Source organism: Dermacentor andersoni, unplaced genomic scaffold, assembly GCF_023375885.2.
Source record: "Dermacentor andersoni unplaced genomic scaffold, qqDerAnde1_hic_scaffold ctg00000042.1, whole genome shotgun sequence".
Lineage (NCBI taxonomy): Eukaryota > Metazoa > Arthropoda > Arachnida > Ixodida > Ixodidae > Dermacentor > Dermacentor andersoni.
Window position 1 is genome coordinate 1258437 of NW_027314756.1, and position 18382 is coordinate 1276818.

The 18382-nt window shown below is 48.1% G+C and overlaps 1 protein-coding gene across 2 annotated transcripts in view; it reads left to right on the plus strand.

The window, feature by feature from the left end:
* Positions 1-18382, plus strand: part of LOC140214419 (glutathione hydrolase-like YwrD proenzyme) — a 55405-nt gene that overhangs the window by 14150 nt on the left and 22873 nt on the right. For both annotated transcript variants that reach the window (XM_072285791.1, XM_072285790.1), the window contains 3 exons: positions 12296-12422; positions 14998-15189; positions 15981-16381. In XM_072285791.1, coding sequence (XP_072141892.1) covers positions 12354-12422; positions 14998-15189; positions 15981-16381 — 662 coding nt within the window. In that variant the 5' untranslated portion in view covers positions 12296-12353. The remainder of the gene's footprint in view (positions 1-12295; positions 12423-14997; positions 15190-15980; positions 16382-18382) is intronic.

The window sequence follows — 18382 nt, forward strand, 5'->3', positions numbered from 1 at the left end:
CGTCGAATATTTGGAAGGGCACACCGACGTTGTCCCCAGGGCATTTAAGCGCGGATTATCTTCCTTCACGCTTCAAAACAATCTACTCGTGAAGAAGAACTTTTCACCAGTCCGCGCCAACTACCTTCTTGTTGTCCCGTCAGGACTTCGTCCAGAAGTATTGCACGCCCTACATGACGATCCGACCTCTGGACATCTAGGATTTTCCCGGACACTATCGAGGATACAAGAAAAGTATTATTGGCCGCACCTGACCGCCGACGTCGCCCGTTATGTCAGAACATGCCGAGACTGTCAGCGACGCAAGACACCGCCCACAAGGCCAGCCGGATTACTACAGCCAATCGAGCCTCCTTGCCGACCATTCCAGCAGATCGGGATGGACTTGCTGGGACCCTTTCCGACGTCAACAACCGGAAATAAGTGAATCGTCGTGGCAACGGACTACCTCACCCGCTTCGCTGAAACTAAAGCACTGCCGAAAGGTAGCGCAGCCGAAGTGGCGAAATTCTTTGTCGAAAACATCCTGCTGCGACATGGCGCCCCAGAAGTCCTCATCACCGACAGAGGAACGGCCTTTACAGCGGAGCTCACTCAAGCCATTCTGAACTACAGTCAGACAAGGCACAGGAGGACAACGGCCTACCATCCGCAGACGAATGGTCTTACGGAGCGGCTGAATAAGACCCTCGCCGACATGCTAGCGATGTACGTCGACGTCGAACACAAGACGTGGGATGCCGTCCTGCCGTACGTAACATTCGCTTACAACACGGCGGTGCAAGAAACAACACAGATCACGCCGTTCAAGTTGGTTTACGGCAGGAACCCGACGACGACGCTCGACGCCATGTTGCCGCACGTCACTGACGAAGAGAATCTTGACGTCGCTACCTATCTCCAGCGCGCCGAAGAAGCCCGACAACTCGCCCGCCTACGGATCAAAAACCAACAGCGTACCGACAGCCGACACTACAACCTCCGACGACGCTTCGTCGAGTACCAGCCCGGCGACCGTGTTTGGGTATGGACCCCGATACGCCGACGAGGACTGAGTGAGAAACTACTGCGACGCTATTTCGGACCCTACAAGGTCATCCGACGTATTGGCGCACTGGACTATGAGGTCGTGCCAGACGGCATTTCGCATTCACAGCGGCGCCGCGCACGACCTGAAGTGGTCCACGTGGTGCGGCTTAAACCGTTTTACGGACGCTAACGAACTTCCCTTATTTTGTTGTTTTCTCTGCTACGAGTGCTTATTTATTACTTTCGTTTGTTTGCAGCATCGGGTCGATGCTTTTTAAGAGGGGGGTAATGACACGTGTACTTATCTTTATCGGGCGACCACGTTTGGCCGCCTAACAAATGTTATCGTGCAGCGCAGGACGCGCCTGCATGTAAAAGAAGTTTCTGGAAAGTTTTCGATGCTTCTATCCGCTGTCTGTTGTCGCCGAACTTTGTGTTATCTGATTTTATCGCGTGACGCGAATAGTGTAGAACTTTGTGGAAGACACGCGGGTCCCATCGGTTAATCTGGCACATTCGACGGCTGATCTATAAAAGCCGACGCGCTTTACCCGCTGAGCAGATTTTACGACGATCGCCGACTGTGTTCGCCGCTCTCGTTGTGCTTTAAGTGTAGCCTGTTTTGTGGGCACAGGTTCGCCCAATAAAAGCTAGTTTTTGCCTTTCACAGTTTTGCTACTGTGTTCTTTGACGTCACGACCACGTGACAATACAATTTGCTTTGTGGCCAGCGTTTCGGACAACGGACAGATTTCGAGTAGCAGGAAAATTAGTATACTGCTGACATTATTGACTCCTTCATTCGCCCTAAAGGCCTGTTTTCGCAAGCACGTTACTGAATGTATATATAATTATGGTACAACGTTTCTGCAGGCTACATCTATAATATAGATCTCGCGCGGAACCTTAAAAAGAGAGAGAGCGAAAACTCAAAATGGGCCCGGACAAGCACCTGAACTTGACAGATTTTCACACAACGCACTGGATTCACTCTCATGCTTGTAACTTTGCCCGCGGGTCACCTTTACAACCTCTTCTCCACGCAAGCGCGCACGCACATATGGCTTCCAATTTTCAGCAAACTGCGACATTTGGTTTTTCGGAGTGGCTTGCGCTTACGCGTCTTCGTAAACGTTTTCGAGCGCTTATATAGTCGCAATAACTCGTTCGCTGCAATACCGGAAGCTACGGGCTATCTGATTCCCTTTGTGCATTTGTCATCTTGGGGCACAGAACGGATACTGGCCTACTCAGGACCGTCACTATCGCACTATAGATTGATTGAATTCATGCGCTTAAGAGAAAGCTTTAACTCGAGGGTCCAACCTAAATAAATGGGAACAGAGGAATCGTTTTTCTCCGAAACCGCTGCACCGATTTCGATTAGGTTTGTTGCATCTAGACGGAAAATCGAAAATCTAGTGACCGCAAGAAAGGAGTTTTGATTTAGACCGGAAATATTTAATAGAAATCGTTGCAAATGTCACATCCGAAGAAAGAACCTCAAGTATCATCTTTTGCAAGAGAGAGAAAGGCAAAGGAAAGACAGGGAGGTTAACCAGAGATTATCTCCGGTTGGCTACCCTGTACTGGGGGAGGGGCAAGGGGATGCGATAGGTGAGAGAGAGAAGGATTAAAAATATAAAAGAGAAACTGCACACACACGCACGTACACACAAACTGTTTCTGTGGGCACTCACGCAGCCCGCAAAGGCGTTCCTAGTGTTATGCAGTGTCACCGTACAATCCTGCGTCACACAGTGAAGTCACAATCTGTCAGAAAGTCCAGTGTCTTTTAAGTACCGCAGCAGCGCCTTCATAGCCGATCGCGCTGATGATGTTCGCGTAGGCCAGTTTCCAAGGATCTTGTTTTCTGTCATTGGGCGCTTGTCCAGTTTGTCTAGGGTGGCTGAGAGGACTGCTCTTTGCGGGTTGAAACGAGAGCACTCTGTAATGTAACAATAAGATAAGAAATGACAATTCTGTAAATTGAGCCTCATAACACATATACACTCGTGGACAACTTTCTGTGGCTATGAAGGGAAACCTGCGTGCGCGTGGCTGCTGCACATGTGTTACCGCGCCAAGTAGTCCGGCAGCGTTTGACAGTACTTTTGGTTGCTCGGAAGAGGCGCTGAATCGAGGCAGCTTCCACGTGCGACGGTTTCGCGTTTGCCCAGACGTGGAAGAAAAAAGCCGCAAAATAAGTAAACTTTTACATCCAGTGGTGTGTTTTGGCCTATTTAACTGCTGCTGACAAGGTGTTTGTTTTCTCTTCCCGAGTTTAAACTAACGTGGATGAAAACACGTGACTCTTTTGAGAAGCGCTATCTCTTGTACGTGCTTTGCCTCCGTAGATTTCCCTTCACTGCCACAGAAAGTTGACCGCGAGTATAGAAGGACAAAGTTGATGTATTATGCACCACTGTAAAATATACCTTTAGTTTGTGAGCAGTACTTTTGCGAAACCATCGTAGATGTACTCACAACTTCACATATATAGGCTGTAATTTTTTTTGTATCAAATTTGCCCGCATTAGTAGTTCTAACAGATCCGGTTTACACAACTGCGATATCAATTATTGGCACATAGTTACGGATTTCTAAATTCCGTCATTTAATTTTTTTTCAGCTTACCACTTTCTGGAAATTTTCCTACAATATTTGCGAGTCATAAAGCAAGATATTGCTTTTAAGAGTCACTAGTATTTAACTTCCCCAAGTACAACAAATTTCATTCGAATCGGCGCAGTAGTTTTCATGAACAGATTTTTTTCGTTTTACATTTATTTGAGTAGGGAAATCGAAGTTGGCCCCGAGCTAAGGCTAGTTTTCATAAAACTATTACCGGAAGTGGTTCGCTAATTTTAACCGTCTGACTGTTTTTGGAGTTTCCCATGATCCACAGCAAAATAATTTATACCTGGTGATCATAGCGCACTATTTTTCATATTTAGCGGCAGACGTACACTGATTCGTTTAGTTATTTATTAAGTAATGTGTGAAAATTCACCAATTTCTCCTCACCAGGTAGTTCGTGAACCGCTTGCCTATTTTCCTGCACGGAGTGCACGATTCTTTTCTTTATTTTTCTCTGCTGGAGGCCTTGGTAGGGAAGCTTGACGCTGATAACACGACGTAAGATAACCGCAAACGGCACGTCATGACACTAAACCATTATACTGACGTGATTGCCTTGGAATAGAGACAGAAAGCAGCCTTACTCTGTGTAGATAACAGCCGCGTAATCTGGGCGCTGCTCGCGAAGGCCAAATTGTATGGACTGACACTCTCGTTGAGAAGGTTACATTTCTTAGGTTGGCGCTTAAACTTAAAGACGAACGATACCGTGGTTCGTCGCCTTTGTTTGTCAATACTCAGTGCGCCTGTTGAAGGAGTGCTTTGACACGACATTCTCGATTTATGATTTTTTGCATTAAGTTAGTCCAAAACCTTTACATCACGGAAATGAAAAACTGGCAAACGTCATAACACGGCATAATTTATTATAGTGCTCATATTTATGACGGTCACTTTTGCGTCTCCTTTACGACCTGTCATGTTCTCCATTTTTTTTTTTTACTCAAATGAGAATAAATGAAACGTCTAGCAACCCTGTAATAGTGGCATATACTATATTTCGCGTAATAGTAACAATACCGAAGAGTATAAGATGAGAAGAAACATTTAATACGTTCGAAAAACCATACAAAAAAAACAACGTTCGAAAAACCTGTAACAAAGACTTCTAAAAAGGAAGTAAATGAAGTTCATACGCAGTCAAAGACATACAAAACAAAAGGCGCGGACAAAAGGCGATGACAAGTTGCACCACACAATGCACTGTGTTGCGGCATGTGCGCGCATACAGAGTTTGAAACACGTACACGAGGCCGCGATTTCTGCTATCAGAAAAAGAGTAGCCGTCAGCATTATAGGGTGACTACATCTTTCTTTTATTTTCATTTCAGTAATAAAAAAAAGCCTGTGATGCGGTTTGGGATGAGCAGGTGCCCAGATGAGGAAGATACATAGTGACTAATGCATATACAAAGATACGGCAGTCAAAAGCAAACGTAATCACGTAAGACGCAACAAAAAAAAAAAAGAAGAGAACGGCACACATTACATACAAGCACACATAAATACAAATAGAAGTGGGCTGTGGTTGCATTAGTCAGTTAACTGCAGCACCTGGTGCACCTTAAGTATGCCTGTTGTTATTTTTTTTTAATATTCGAATGCGTTGGATGCTTTTTGCTATGTTGTTTTCGATGGCCAAGGACCCAGAAAGCTTGCACGTGAGAAAGGTCTTGTTCTTTGAAGAAAAGTCTTCGTCTGAGGAATGTCTTCAAATTTCCTGTATGCTAGGGTTAACCTTGTATGGTTAGCCAGCCTGGGTATCGGTTATAGTGGCAGCGCACAACTGACGTGGGCGGGTGTTGTTGATCTGAAGACCTGTAGCGTAAACGGGCTGAGGTTGGTGGTGGATGGTTCGCAATGCTACTCCCCCCCCCCCCTCCCCCTGAAAAAAGAACTTCATGCCGCTACGGGTTCTCACGAGCCCCGATTTATTGATCGGCGTCTGAAAAGAGGTCGCACCGGCGCAGCCTTTCAATTGTCCTTTACAAGCAGCCTTGAAACATTCGCCAAGTATCAAGTAATACATAGTGAAGAAAATTCGCCAATGCGTTAAGCTCTCTCCATTCTTGGTGACGAAATGCTTCAGAAACACACTAGGAGAAGGTTACAAAGCGCCAAAAATGTTGAGTGGCGACCACCTCCTGGAACATGAGCATGTCCAAAGGCTATCTGTCCAGTACCGATGATCCCAATTTGAGCACACCGCACACAAGTAGGGACGTACTATGTGAAGGAGACTTCCTACACTTAATAGAAAATGAACTCCTTGATGGGTTCAAGCAGCAAAAGGTTACCAAATTCCAAAGAATGAGACTGCGACGAAATCTCGAAGAACGCCCATCAAAACATGCAATACATTTGACACCAGCGTATTGCCTAGCTCTCTTAATGCAGGTTATTTCCAAATAAGCGTTACACTACATACTCCAAATCCGAGACAGTGCTTCAAGTGCCAAAGGTTTGTGAATTATCGCAGACATGTAGTGTTAAAGCAACTTGTGCCAATTGTAGTGCCGGGGACCACCCACCCGACTACGTTAAATAACATTTTATTTGATGACATCAGCGACGACGAATATGCATCAGAGTTTGATGCAGAATATTTTTAATGCTTAGAAAATGTGAAGAACGTCGGCGCAGAATTCGACATAGAACACTCGCAGAAGCCGGAACACTCAAAACCACCTAAAGAACGAGAGAGAAGGTGTGTCAGTCAAGTCTCGCAGTTATCTGCTCCCAAAAACTACGTGTGCAGTCACTCATCGAATGGAAGAAGACATACAAAACTCGGCGATTCACAGATGATTCCGGCGTGCAACACGGGGAAATAAATTGCATTCCTCAGTGCAAACAACCGAAGGATCTAATACCACCAAAAATAATTTGTTATGAAGTTCGACAGCTTGGTAAAAATGCTTGTAAAAAAATAAACGGTATGCTTGGCAAAACGGAAGGGTCTTCATAAGGTCGGCAGAAAAAAAATGTAGGCATTTCTTGGTATCGACCTCATGATGAAGAATCACATCCTACCAACTCAAAGAAGGTAACCAACGAAGTGAACGGAAGATCAAAAATAATATACTACCATCCAGTGTTCTTTGAATTACGGGACATTAGAGTAAGCAATACCTACATTAGCTACGTTAAAGTGCAAACTACCGATGTTACTGTGCCCGCTCTGACCTCGCTGCAGCTCTTCCAAGCAGTCGAACGGTTTCTTATTCGAAAATGTTCGAGTCGTGAGCGGAGCACAAGTCTTGGACAGATGTACAGGTGCACAAAAAAGTCAAGGTCAGAATCTCCCTAACACGAAATTGCAAAACCTCCCCGCTCGGGAGAGGTTTTGTGCCAACTCGAAGCTTGAAAACCGCACATTTGCCTGCTCCAACGTTTGCAATGTTCACTTGTGCTAGCAAGAAATTGCTTCATGGAGTTTCACGGTAGGAGTAGCTAAGAAACACGCGTAAATATTCGGTTCCCTTAAGGTAGATATAGGGACGCATATGTCCTAAAGAGGAACACATAAGCTATAAAAATGTATTTCTGAAATCGTTGTATTATTGTTTGGAAGCCCCAAATAAAGGAAAAAAGACCACAATGCATCGATAATTTCTCGGCTGACTTGCTTATGTACCTGAGGAGGTCAACTCTTTCCCGTAATACATAGATTATAATTGAGATTATCCAAGGTATTCATTCGCCAGCGCTTGCAGAAAGAAATAACAGCGCTCACAGTGAAAAAGAATATATATCCTTTTCTGTAGCAAGGAAACTGTTGTCCTCCTGAGCTATACAAAACAAGCTATGTCGATGGGGCGTGACAGGTCTCGGGAATTTATTGGGCTCGCGGAGAGTGGTCCCATAATGGCTCCTCCCACTGCCTTTGGTCCAGTGCGGCTACATCGTCATCAAAGATGGTTACACAGGACCCTAAACTAAACTGAACACCACAACGGCTCAGCACTTAACTCTTCGTCCTCCAGCGCCTCTGCGAGTGACGGAGGTCGTTCCAAGATCGCCGTCGACGGTGAAAGAGCAGCTCTGGATAAACGCCCAGTAGCTGCACCAGACAAAGGTCCGTTTATCTGAGTGATTAGCGCTCCTGTTAATACTGCATAATAATTCGATGATACATACAAGTTAAGCCACTTATAAATTTTTAGCTTGTGTTCACTAGTACGTAGCCTGTTTTATTATGACATCCTTATTTTCCTCATATATTAGAATTACAAAGGTCCAATACGCAATTTAAGTGACATAAGAGACATCAAATTCTCGCCTGTAGACTTTTGCTTACAGGAAGCGAATATAGGCCCCCAATATAGGCAATTTATTAGAGGTTTCACCATTGTTTGAATATGCCGCGAACACTCTAGCTGATTGTTAGGAGAAGTTGTCAAGTTGTATAAGGAGGCATTTCTACCCGAGAAATTAGACGAAATACTCCTTTCAATGCTTAGCTGTAACTGTTTTGTTGTTTAAAATTCTGTTTTTTCACTTTGCATTCCACCTCATGCATTGGTCACTGCTATACAGCTTGAAAATTAAATACAACAGCTCTAGCTACCGGACCCTTCTCTTTTAGTAGGAGTTTTTAATGCTATTGTACTCTTTGAGGTAGCGATAAAAGAGGCGAAAGAAGGCAACTTATTCATGATTTTATTTCTTTCTAATCAAATTTTTCTTTTAAATTCAGGTGCACTAGCGTATTCTTCATCGATTTTGCGTAATTATAGTTGCCTTGATATAGCTTTTTGGTCACCCTATATCTTTTGCGACTTTAAACGGTGACTCTCGACACCTCCTGTAGTGTCCGTCTCTCAGAGTACATAAATACTGATAGGAGAACGGCAAAGCTGCAGTGCGAAGTTTGGTGTGTTATAAAGCGCGCATCTAAGTATTTGAAAGCAGGGCGCATTTGTTAGGCTCCTGTGTATGTCTAGTTTATCGACAACCTATACCCACAGTTCCCTAGCAGTAACTGTTCCGTACTGATTTCTTAGCAGACACCGCTTACCGAATAACACAAATGCGCAAAATAGTTGGTGCTCGGACTTTCACCTACCATACAAAGGCGCAGAGAGCGCGTGTTCGCGCGCAACCCAGTTGCGGGGCGCGTTCTTCGCCGAATGCCAGTAGTAAATATCAGACTAAACACCTTCGATGCGAACGTATAGTTCTCAGAAACTTGTGCGTTCTAGATAGGGAATTCGCAACGGTAAAATTTTTATCGAAATTTCGGTAAACGTCCAGGGCTATTGCGGAGGTTGTAAGAATAGGCAGTGGGCGACAATGCGAAGGTAGCACTCGACTCCATTGTAGACATGCTTTCGTAACATGGTATGTATTGTGCGTCTAAGAGAACAGTCGGTCCTGACGTCACGTGATATCACTGCGGAGCTTTGGGGCGCCTGAAGGTATAAAGTCTGACCACACGTATGCTTGCCGACGCGCGCCAGCTCGCGTCTACGCGCCTGCGCATGCGCAGACGGTGCCGGACAGTTTTTGCGCGTCGAAGCTTGGCACGAGAGCGGGAGGTCTGTTTTAGGCATATATCGGTGCTCTGGGGAGGAATCTTACAACTGTTCGGAAAGCGAACGGTTCACTTCGCCGCTTGCCTCAGTAGATGGGCCGCCCCCAAGGCGGAGTTGGGAGAAGGCGGAGGTGGTAGAAGGGGAGGACACAGCCAATAAACGAGAGTGTGCCACCTCTGAAGTGCGCGTCATCGTATTGCGTGTTTGTAGAACTGCACAGTGCTCCTGTTTGCTCAATAAATATAAAATGTAAATTCAGTAATATATTGCAAGCTTTAAAGTACAAACGTGCAACGCCACGTGTTTACGCAATGCTTGAAGAAATTTATTCTTGTATCTTTTTTTTTCATTCTTGCTGGCATGTAGCGTCGGAAGTGTTAAGTCACAAGAGTTGGCCGAGCGCAGTGCTCTGTCGTCTGCTACCACGAGCTTGCGCGATGCACGCACCAGACATGCACTGCCAGCACTTCTAGAGTAGCGAGTGTGCTAGAAACGTGGAATGGGGTCTAGGGCCACGTTTTCTGACTTTCCATGTAAATTTTCCTTTCTGTTTTCGCCTTTAGTTATCGGCCCGGACATGATTCGCGCGTCGCCTCCGCGCGACCATATTATATCTGCGATCTGCCCTTCTCGGCGCGTCGCGTGCTAAAACCACGAAAATGTAAATGAACATTACAAAATATTGGCCCTGCATTGCATGCGCGAAGTAAAATTGAAGAGCGCCGTGCCAACGGCGTGCGCTTCCAGCACTGGGAAACTGAGAATGAATGTGCTGTACTCACGAACTAGAGCAAAAAATGGCCGCTAAATAAGACATCTCTACACACTTCCGTCATGACTCCGCAGTCTTATCAGTCGAGCAAAGGAAGCGCTGGAGCAGCCTGGGTTGAACCCTTCTGGTTGCTGAATGGACGCTGGCGATAGCACTTGGAATTCACTCTCGCCATGCAAATGTGTCGTTGGCTTCGGCAGCCAGGGTTGCAGGAAAGCTGACCAAGCCCTTCTACCGGCCAACAACAATAATTACGAGAGGAACTTCATGAATAGTGTCCGCGACAGATATCTGGGGGATTTCAATGCGTGCTTCCCTTCCGGCAGACCTCTGGAAGCAGCAGGCCGGTGGCGAGGAACCGCAGCTTCTCCCTCTCTGTGGAATGGCCACTGACACCCGAGTCTCCTCCAGTTCGTAGCGCAGCTAGCAAAAGGTCTTGTAAAGCCGACAGTGACGTCGCAAATAATTTTCTGTCATCTTTTCGAGCGCATTTCGCCCCTCCAGCCGTCGTGGGCACCGAAAGAGTAAAGCCAAGGAGACGACAGAGGAAGTCATAGCTTCCGAAGCAACCAACGCACGCGTACTCAACGGGTGCAGGTCTCTGGGATAGCGTGGCCGGCGAGCGCGGCCATGGCCGCAAGTCCACTGCCAAGCCACAGCAAGCGAACCCAAAGCGAACTACCCCTTCGCCGGTTCCGCTAGCCCGCCGCCGCAACCGGGCAGCGCTGCAGCTCGCGTGGTCGTCAGCAGTGCTGACGACCTTGTACATGGGCCGGAGCCAGCGCAGCTCGCCGCCAACGGGTCGGTCACGCTCCACGAGCCCAGGGCGGCTAGCGTCTTCCCCATCCCCGGTGCCGGGGCGCGGCAGCTTCGGCAGACGACACGGTCGCGGTCATTCGTCATACCGTGGGGACCCCGCCGTTGTACACTGCGCGTAGATGAGTCGCCTGGCGGGTGAGAATGGACGCTCCAACTCGGTGAACTTCACCGCGTAGCCACGGACGATTAGAGGCGCACCGCGAAGCCTGCTCTAGATTTGTATTAGTGTTGTACGTACTCCAATGTTTTGTGCACTTATGCCGTACCCGCCCTGACATACAGCAGCTAAAGGCAATGCCGGTGCGCCACGTCCTCCTCGCTCTGTGCTAAACCCCCGGCCCCACGAGCCTCCGTCACAATGCCATTGGGAATGTGCCGCTCTGCCATGGCTAAAAGAATCTGTTAAATTTCTCCGGTGCAGAGCGGAATCGAGTCAACGTAACAAAGTTTACTCAAGGACAGCAAATCGAATGATTAGAAGGCTATGACAAATGCATTGGGCAGTCAGGTGCGCATTTCAGTGAATGCCTTCCGCGCCAACGCTTTAGTGAGCAGTGCCATTATTTCACTGGGTATGTGACGCTCTTCAATGAACGTCTCGCCAACTTGGGTTACTGATTATGTGCCACTGAGAGTGCGACAAGCGAGGGAACAATTCTCGGCGTTCGCAGGTACCGGCGCGCCACGCTTCTCGTCTACGAGGCCATGCGCTGAGTTCTCGACAGCGCCACCAGATGGCGCAACGTGTCGAGAAAGAAGCGCGAGAGAGAGGAGCCCTGTTGCCGCATGACGCGTTTCTCAGCGTTCGCATGCACCGGTCCCCCACGCATTTCAAATGCCTCCCCAGTCTTCGCGGAGGCGCGAAGGGAAGCGCGAAAGAGGAGTCCCGCTGCAGTGTACGCCTCAAACGTAACTCGTTTCGGCGGTGGCGATACTTTGTGTGGCCATATTGATTCAGTGCGGACGTATTACCTTCGACAGTCATCGTGAGATTGGCTTGGCGAAATTTTACAGCCAAACTGTATACCTCCACCGTCCAAGAAAATTTTCGTGTCGTTGTAAGCAAAACGCTCCCCATACATGGGCCGATCCCGAAAATAGTGCAATGCCGGCCGACCCGCGGCTGAGGGGAAGCAGGCGTTAAGCACTCCCCATACGTGGGCCGATCCCGAAGATAGTGCAATGCCGGCCAGTGCCGCGACGGAGGTAAAGCAGGCGTCAAGCACTCCCCGTACGTAGGCCGATTCCCTACGTATGGGGCACGTGCAGGGTTCGATCCCGGCCACAGCAGCTGGCCGCATTTCGATGGGGGTGGAATGCGAAAAACGCTCGTCTGCCGTGCATCGGGTGCACGTTAACTAATCCCAGGAGGGCAAACTGAATTCGGAGCCACCCCACTACGGCGTGCCTGGTAATCATAATATCGCGGTCTCGAAATGCGAAACCCTCAAAGTTTAACTTTTTTTTTTTGCGTAAAGTGTTCTATGTGTTCGCGCAGCGGTCGCAGCCCTGCAGCCTTGACCCGGGAGCTGTTCGTAGCAGGAGCGAACTCTGGCATGGAGGCCACCGTTCCTGGTGCCGTCAAGGGCTGGTTTGACACCCTGCGCCACTGCGGCAGCGGACAGGTAATGCGCGTTGCTCATGCTCATAGTGATACGTACTTTATGGCATCGTTCGACGAACGCTGCCACCTTATAGGTCAATCGTGGCATTCGTGTACGACCACTGCCGTGGTAGACAACGTCACGAGTCTTCTGTATTTATCTTCACTAATGCAGATATGCGAAATTCATTTGTACCTTTTCACCTGCCTGCACAAGGAACAAATGAGTGCTGGCAACGCCTGTGGCAATAATTGCATGTCTAGTATACAGGGCGTTTCAGCGAGCTTTCTGAATTTTTTAAAGATTGCCTGTGGCAGACAGCCCAATTCTAGTCCAGGTCTACTCGAAGAGGCGGACATTACTTGCACGAAAACCTGAAACGCATAATAGACTAATTAACGAAAATTTCACAATGAAGTTTTTGACTAATTATGGCATATATTGCAATTTACAAATTCTATCGGCTGAGATTGCAAGTCATATCCACTTGAAAATAATTGCGTGGATGACACCATTTACGAGATATGCGTCGTCAAACGCATAATGCTTAAAGGGACACTAAAGGCAAATATTAAGTCAAGCTAAAGTGATACATTAGGCCTCGAGAATGTCTAAGGCGCCAAAATTATCGCGAACAGGGCCTTAATTATCGAGAAATGGTGGTAAATGCGGGACATGATTAGAGACTCCCCCGGGGCATTTAAGTACTTGCGCGATGACGAAAGCGCTCCTCAGTTAAATTCTGTCCCTTGTACTCAACCACTCGCTGGACAAAACATCCTTGTATTATAAGGCGAAATAAAATGCTACTTGTCCTCTTCTATTTCATTTTTAGAAAGAAAAAAAACTCATTGAACTAACCCTGACAACGACGCGGGCGGTCGAATTGTTTCGTTTTCGCTCGACTCCGCGCCGCCCACACTTTCGCGCTTCACTATAGTTATCGTGTAGTGCTGCTCTGGTTTTGCTGTCTCGCGAAACTCGCACAAACTGCAAGCAGCAGAGAATTCAACTTCCATGTGATGTCGCGGGATGCCCGAACGGTCTACGCCACTTGACCAAAGAGCAGCTGCAGCGCCGAATCCGCCACTCTGTCTTGGCTCGGTGCCGCCGTCTGTCGGGCGCCGCTTTACTCACCGACGGCAGCAAAGGGTGATCATGGTGGCTAGGGTGGTGATGGCGTATGCAACGTCACCACTCCCCCTATTGGGTGGCGGGAGATTCGAATTGCGATAAAGGTATACGGACCTTTCAGATGCAATTTTCTCGCAAACTAAGTATTTTCTTGGCAAGAGACAAGCGGTGCGAAGTTTCAGGAATGGTATTGAAACAGTCCACGTCGACTTAGTATTTGCCTTTAGTGTCCCTTTAAACTGTGGTGCGTTTTTGTGCTTCAATGCATAAAACTTCGTTTCATGCCTTGAAACGAAGTTTCATGCATTGAAGCACGAAAGTAACTGGAACGCCAATGCATTTCTCCGCAAGGTTGGGGAAGTAATACATCGAAACTGATGTGATCTTGAGAATTCATTCGAAGTGTATCGGCCTGGCGAGCTCTCCGGGTAGAATTTGTGAATTGCAATATGCTCCTTGAGGTAATTACGTAAAAGCTTAATTAGGGATTTTTGTGTTAATTAGTCGATTATGCATTTCAATTTTTTGTGAACGTCTGCCTATTCGAGTAGACCAGCTCATGGACTAGAATTGTGGTGTCTGCCACAAGCAATAAAAAAAAATGGGAAGTGTTCGCTGAAACAGCCGGTACACAACTTCATTTTTGAGCCCGAACCCCCAAAGGGGGCAATAAGTTTACCAGCAGGATAAATAGCTGGGTCAGCTGGTAAGATAACCTGCTTGTTGCAGCACGAGAACACGTACACGAGACACACAGGACGACCGCTGAGTGACGACTGAAGCTTTTATTGGAAGAGAACGTATGTATAAGCGATTGGCAGCAGAAAACAGCAAAAACTGGAAGGGCCCTTCACCGCAAACACTAAGCAACAAGAAAGCATGAAAAAAAGTGCCGCAGACCCAATGAGTTGGAACCTCTATAGGGCAGAGCTTTGTGTCAGTGCGTACAGAGACGAAACACGAGCACGCACGCACGCGTACAAGCTCGGGCGCACACAAATTGTACCGAGCATTTTGCAAAGCCAAGTTGCTGACTGCTAGCGTCTGACGCCTTGAACGCATCGTGGTTGCGCAGGCAGCATGCTTACGTAGCGCAATTTGAATCCATTCTTTCCCCAATTGTAGTGTTTAATTCCTCATTACAATACAGTCGCGAATGCATGCAGGCGAGCTTTCTGGTTCTTTATTGTACGTGCTTTCATCGTAGACGGTATGAATGTTTCTGTTGGTGCTCTAGCTTCTCTCTCTCTCTCTATCTATCTATCTATCTATCTATCTATCTATCTATCTATCTATCTATCTATCTATATATATATATATATATATATATATATATATATATATATATATATATATATATATAAACACAGATTGGACACAATCAGCGTGTGTAAAGCAGTTCCCGGCACTCCGCTGTGGTTGGTTCATCTTTCTTCATCTGAAGGGGTTTGTGTGCGCGTAGGTGTCCATGCGTGAGGTCCTGGCACCGGCCGTGCGTCTTGCCCGTGGTGGCTTCCCTGTGGGCGTGGTGAACGCGGCCCACTGGGCCACCTACGAATCCAGGCTAGGCGAGCTGGTGGGGGGAGCCTACTTCCTACCCACGCCGCGAGCGGGACAGGTGCTGCGAAACGAGCCACTCGGCGACCTGCTCGAGGTGAGCGCCTCGGTGAATACGCCTGCAAAAAAGACCGAAATCGCTAATGCTGGCATTCGTGTTCTCCGCTTCGACCACAGTTCTCGTGCTGCGCGAACATGTGTGTAAACGGCGATAGCTTTAGGGTAGATTTTTTTTTTTTGTACATTGCTCTGGCGTCATCAGGAATGGTTGTGTAGAGAGAATCTGCAACTAATGAAAGTCGTTTGGATTGTAACTGAAATGCCGTATGAAACCGAACAGAATGATCGGGATGCCAACACAGATGATCCGCTCACCGACTGGTAGATCAACCTTTTGCCCTCAAGCGACGTCGGAATGAGAACCATGGGTCGCTTGCATGGATCATGTTACTTGTGGGTGAAATTGCGACTTCGGCTATGAGGACCTGGTATTTAATTGAGCAAAATGGTCGGCTTAGGAGTGCGTACACGCTGCACGCTTCCATTACACAGGGTGTCCCAGCTAACGTTAAACCAGCAATCAAGATTAACCAAGGCTAACCATGCTATGCCTTAGCTTTCGCTACGTATATCCTGGCATAGCCGAGCTAAGCCACTGCTAATTTTTCATCTAGCTATAATATTTGAAAAGTTGATAAATAATTAATTAAGATTAATTATCTAATTAGGCGGAATAAAAAATAGTTTGCTTCTAGAATTCCGCGCTCCGAAAACGTTCGCAGTCGGGGGTGCAGTTCTCGCGTTTTGCATCCATCACGCACGCATCGGAACAACACGACGGACAGCGAAGCGTGCGTGGTACATACCTGACGCCGCGCGCACGTGCAGCGACTGGGCCGAGAGGGCGCGGATGCCTTCTACAAGGGGCCCGTAGCCGACGCTGTGGCGGCGGCCGTCAAGCGGGCGGGAGGCGTTCTGGAAGCGGCCGACCTCCTCCGACACCCGGCGGACAGCGGCGACGGCCTGGTGGCTCCCGTGAGCACCACCTACCGCGGCGCCCGGGTGCACACAGTGCCGTTTCCCAGCCACGGAAGCGTGCTTCTCGAGGCGCTCAACATCCTCGAGCGGTTCGAGCTGCGCGACCGGGAACGATGCGCGCACCTGCTGGTCGAGGCCCTGCGGCTGGCGCTCGCGGACGGCCTCGGCTGGGTGGCCGACGGGGGACCGGCGCGGGACGGCCGGATGGCTTCCAAGGAGCACGCCGAGGGCCGCATCGTGGACGTCGAGCGGTGAGCACGAACTGGCCGAGCAGCCTGCTTCTCTGGCCGGTGGGCAGGAATTTGGCGGCACCTGTATAGGTACGCTCAATAATTGCCTCCTTCGTTTCATAAGTGGCAGCGCAGGGACGCACGCAATGCGCCATTGACGGAAACGTTGGCGCTGCATTACATCCGCTACGTTAGTTAAATTTAAACCCGACGAGCAGTTCACATAGGGCCACTGCGTGTGGCAACCCGTTGCGGTATCGCCGCGGTTGGGGTGTTGCACTGCTGTGGTCGCGGGATCAAATCCCGGCCGCGGCGGCCGTATTTTGATGGGGGCCGAAGGCGCTCGTGTACTTATAGATTTAAGTGGACGTTAAAGAAACCCAGGAGGTCAAAATCAATTCTGAGAGTCCCCAACTACGGCATGTCTAATAATCCTGATCCCATGGTTCTGGCTAAGTTTAAGCTACGTGTGTCAATGACCAGAACGAGCATCGATCGGTTGTTTCTTTAATGACCCGCCGCTGTTGCTCCGCGTGGCTATGGCGTTGTGCCGACGAGCTCAAAGCGGAGAGTTTGTTTGACCCCGACCAACAGTAACCTGTCTTGCTTGTCTTTCTTTTTTTGTAAACTCGGCACTCTCTACTTTCCTGTCAAGAATGCAATGACACGCTGGTAACGCGCGTGCCTTTCGGCACCTGAAAGTTCCGGGCGCGCAGCGTTAATGAAAGGCACGCAAGATGAGTGAAGTTTTTTTATTAAGGTTCCGAGAGTGCAAAATGTATTCCAGGTAAATGAATAAAAGGCTGCCTTGATGGTTTGAAGGGTCTGTGGACAGCTGAAGGGTTGAATACTTTGTAGTGGTTCGATATCGAAGGTCAGTGGTAACCGCCACAAACAAGGCCCGAACGTTTCCAACGTCCGATTTGGTCGGACACCGAAATGCGCTCGATGCCGGCCGCGCTCTTGCGCGCGCACCTAAAAAGAAAAAAAAAAAGAAACCCAGCGTGTTTTCATTTTTCCCTCAGGAAATCGGTACTTTTTTCTTTAGCTCCAGAAGGGTAGAGTTGCAGCTCTGACTTCCTCTATCCTCGCTTCTATGGACGCTTTTCGCCGCGCTCCTGCGGGCGCCACCACGTTTGATCGTGTACTAGCGCGTCCATTGCTTGCCTCAGCTCATGCCGCAGACAGCCTTCGCTGCCTCTGTTTGCAACGGCGGCGCACAACGCTGGTGCGCTGCAGCAAGCCGCTTTTTTCGGCGCTTGTCGCCGACAATGACGGCGTGAACCTCGCGTACGTATGGCAAAAAAAAAAAAAAAGAACGCATCAGAGGACATGTAAATGTCACAAATTCATTGTTCAGAGCTCATTACGCATTGTCGAAATGGTTCGAGTTCTGCTGTCTGGTGCTCGATTACTGTAAAAAAAAAAATGACGATTACTGTCACACGCTCATAGTTTGTTTGTTGGTTATTTCCAATGGCTTGGAAGCCGCAGGAATTGTCATATTTTTGGTTCAGTCACGCTTTTGGGTGCGATGTCGTTGAATTATTTATACTGTGGGTGAGAGTAAAGGCTTTTTCAGAGAAAGTAATTGCTTGCGATAAATTGTTGCTGCATTCATAGGTTTTCAATAATTTTTTTCTACTGGAAACTGAAAAAAACATTCACATTGGGGACATGGTTTTTTGCGAGAAAATTCTACCTTCAGATGGTTCAAGCGACGTCATCAATTCCAGCTCACAAAACTTCGTTATGCCGTCGAGGTCGTTCCATCGACGTCGTCATTCTGACTTCGTTCGACTCTCCTCATGCCATTGTCGTCACGCCATCGTCAGCATTTCAGAAACGCAATCCCACTGTCATGTCGTCGTCGTTCCATCGACGTCATTTCTTCTTCGCCATTCTATCATAATCGCGCTGTCTCCTTTCATCGTGATTATGCCGTCGCGGTCGTTCCATTGTCTTCATACAGCCTTCTTGATAAAGTCGTCTTCACGCCATCGTCGTTGCACGCTCATCGGG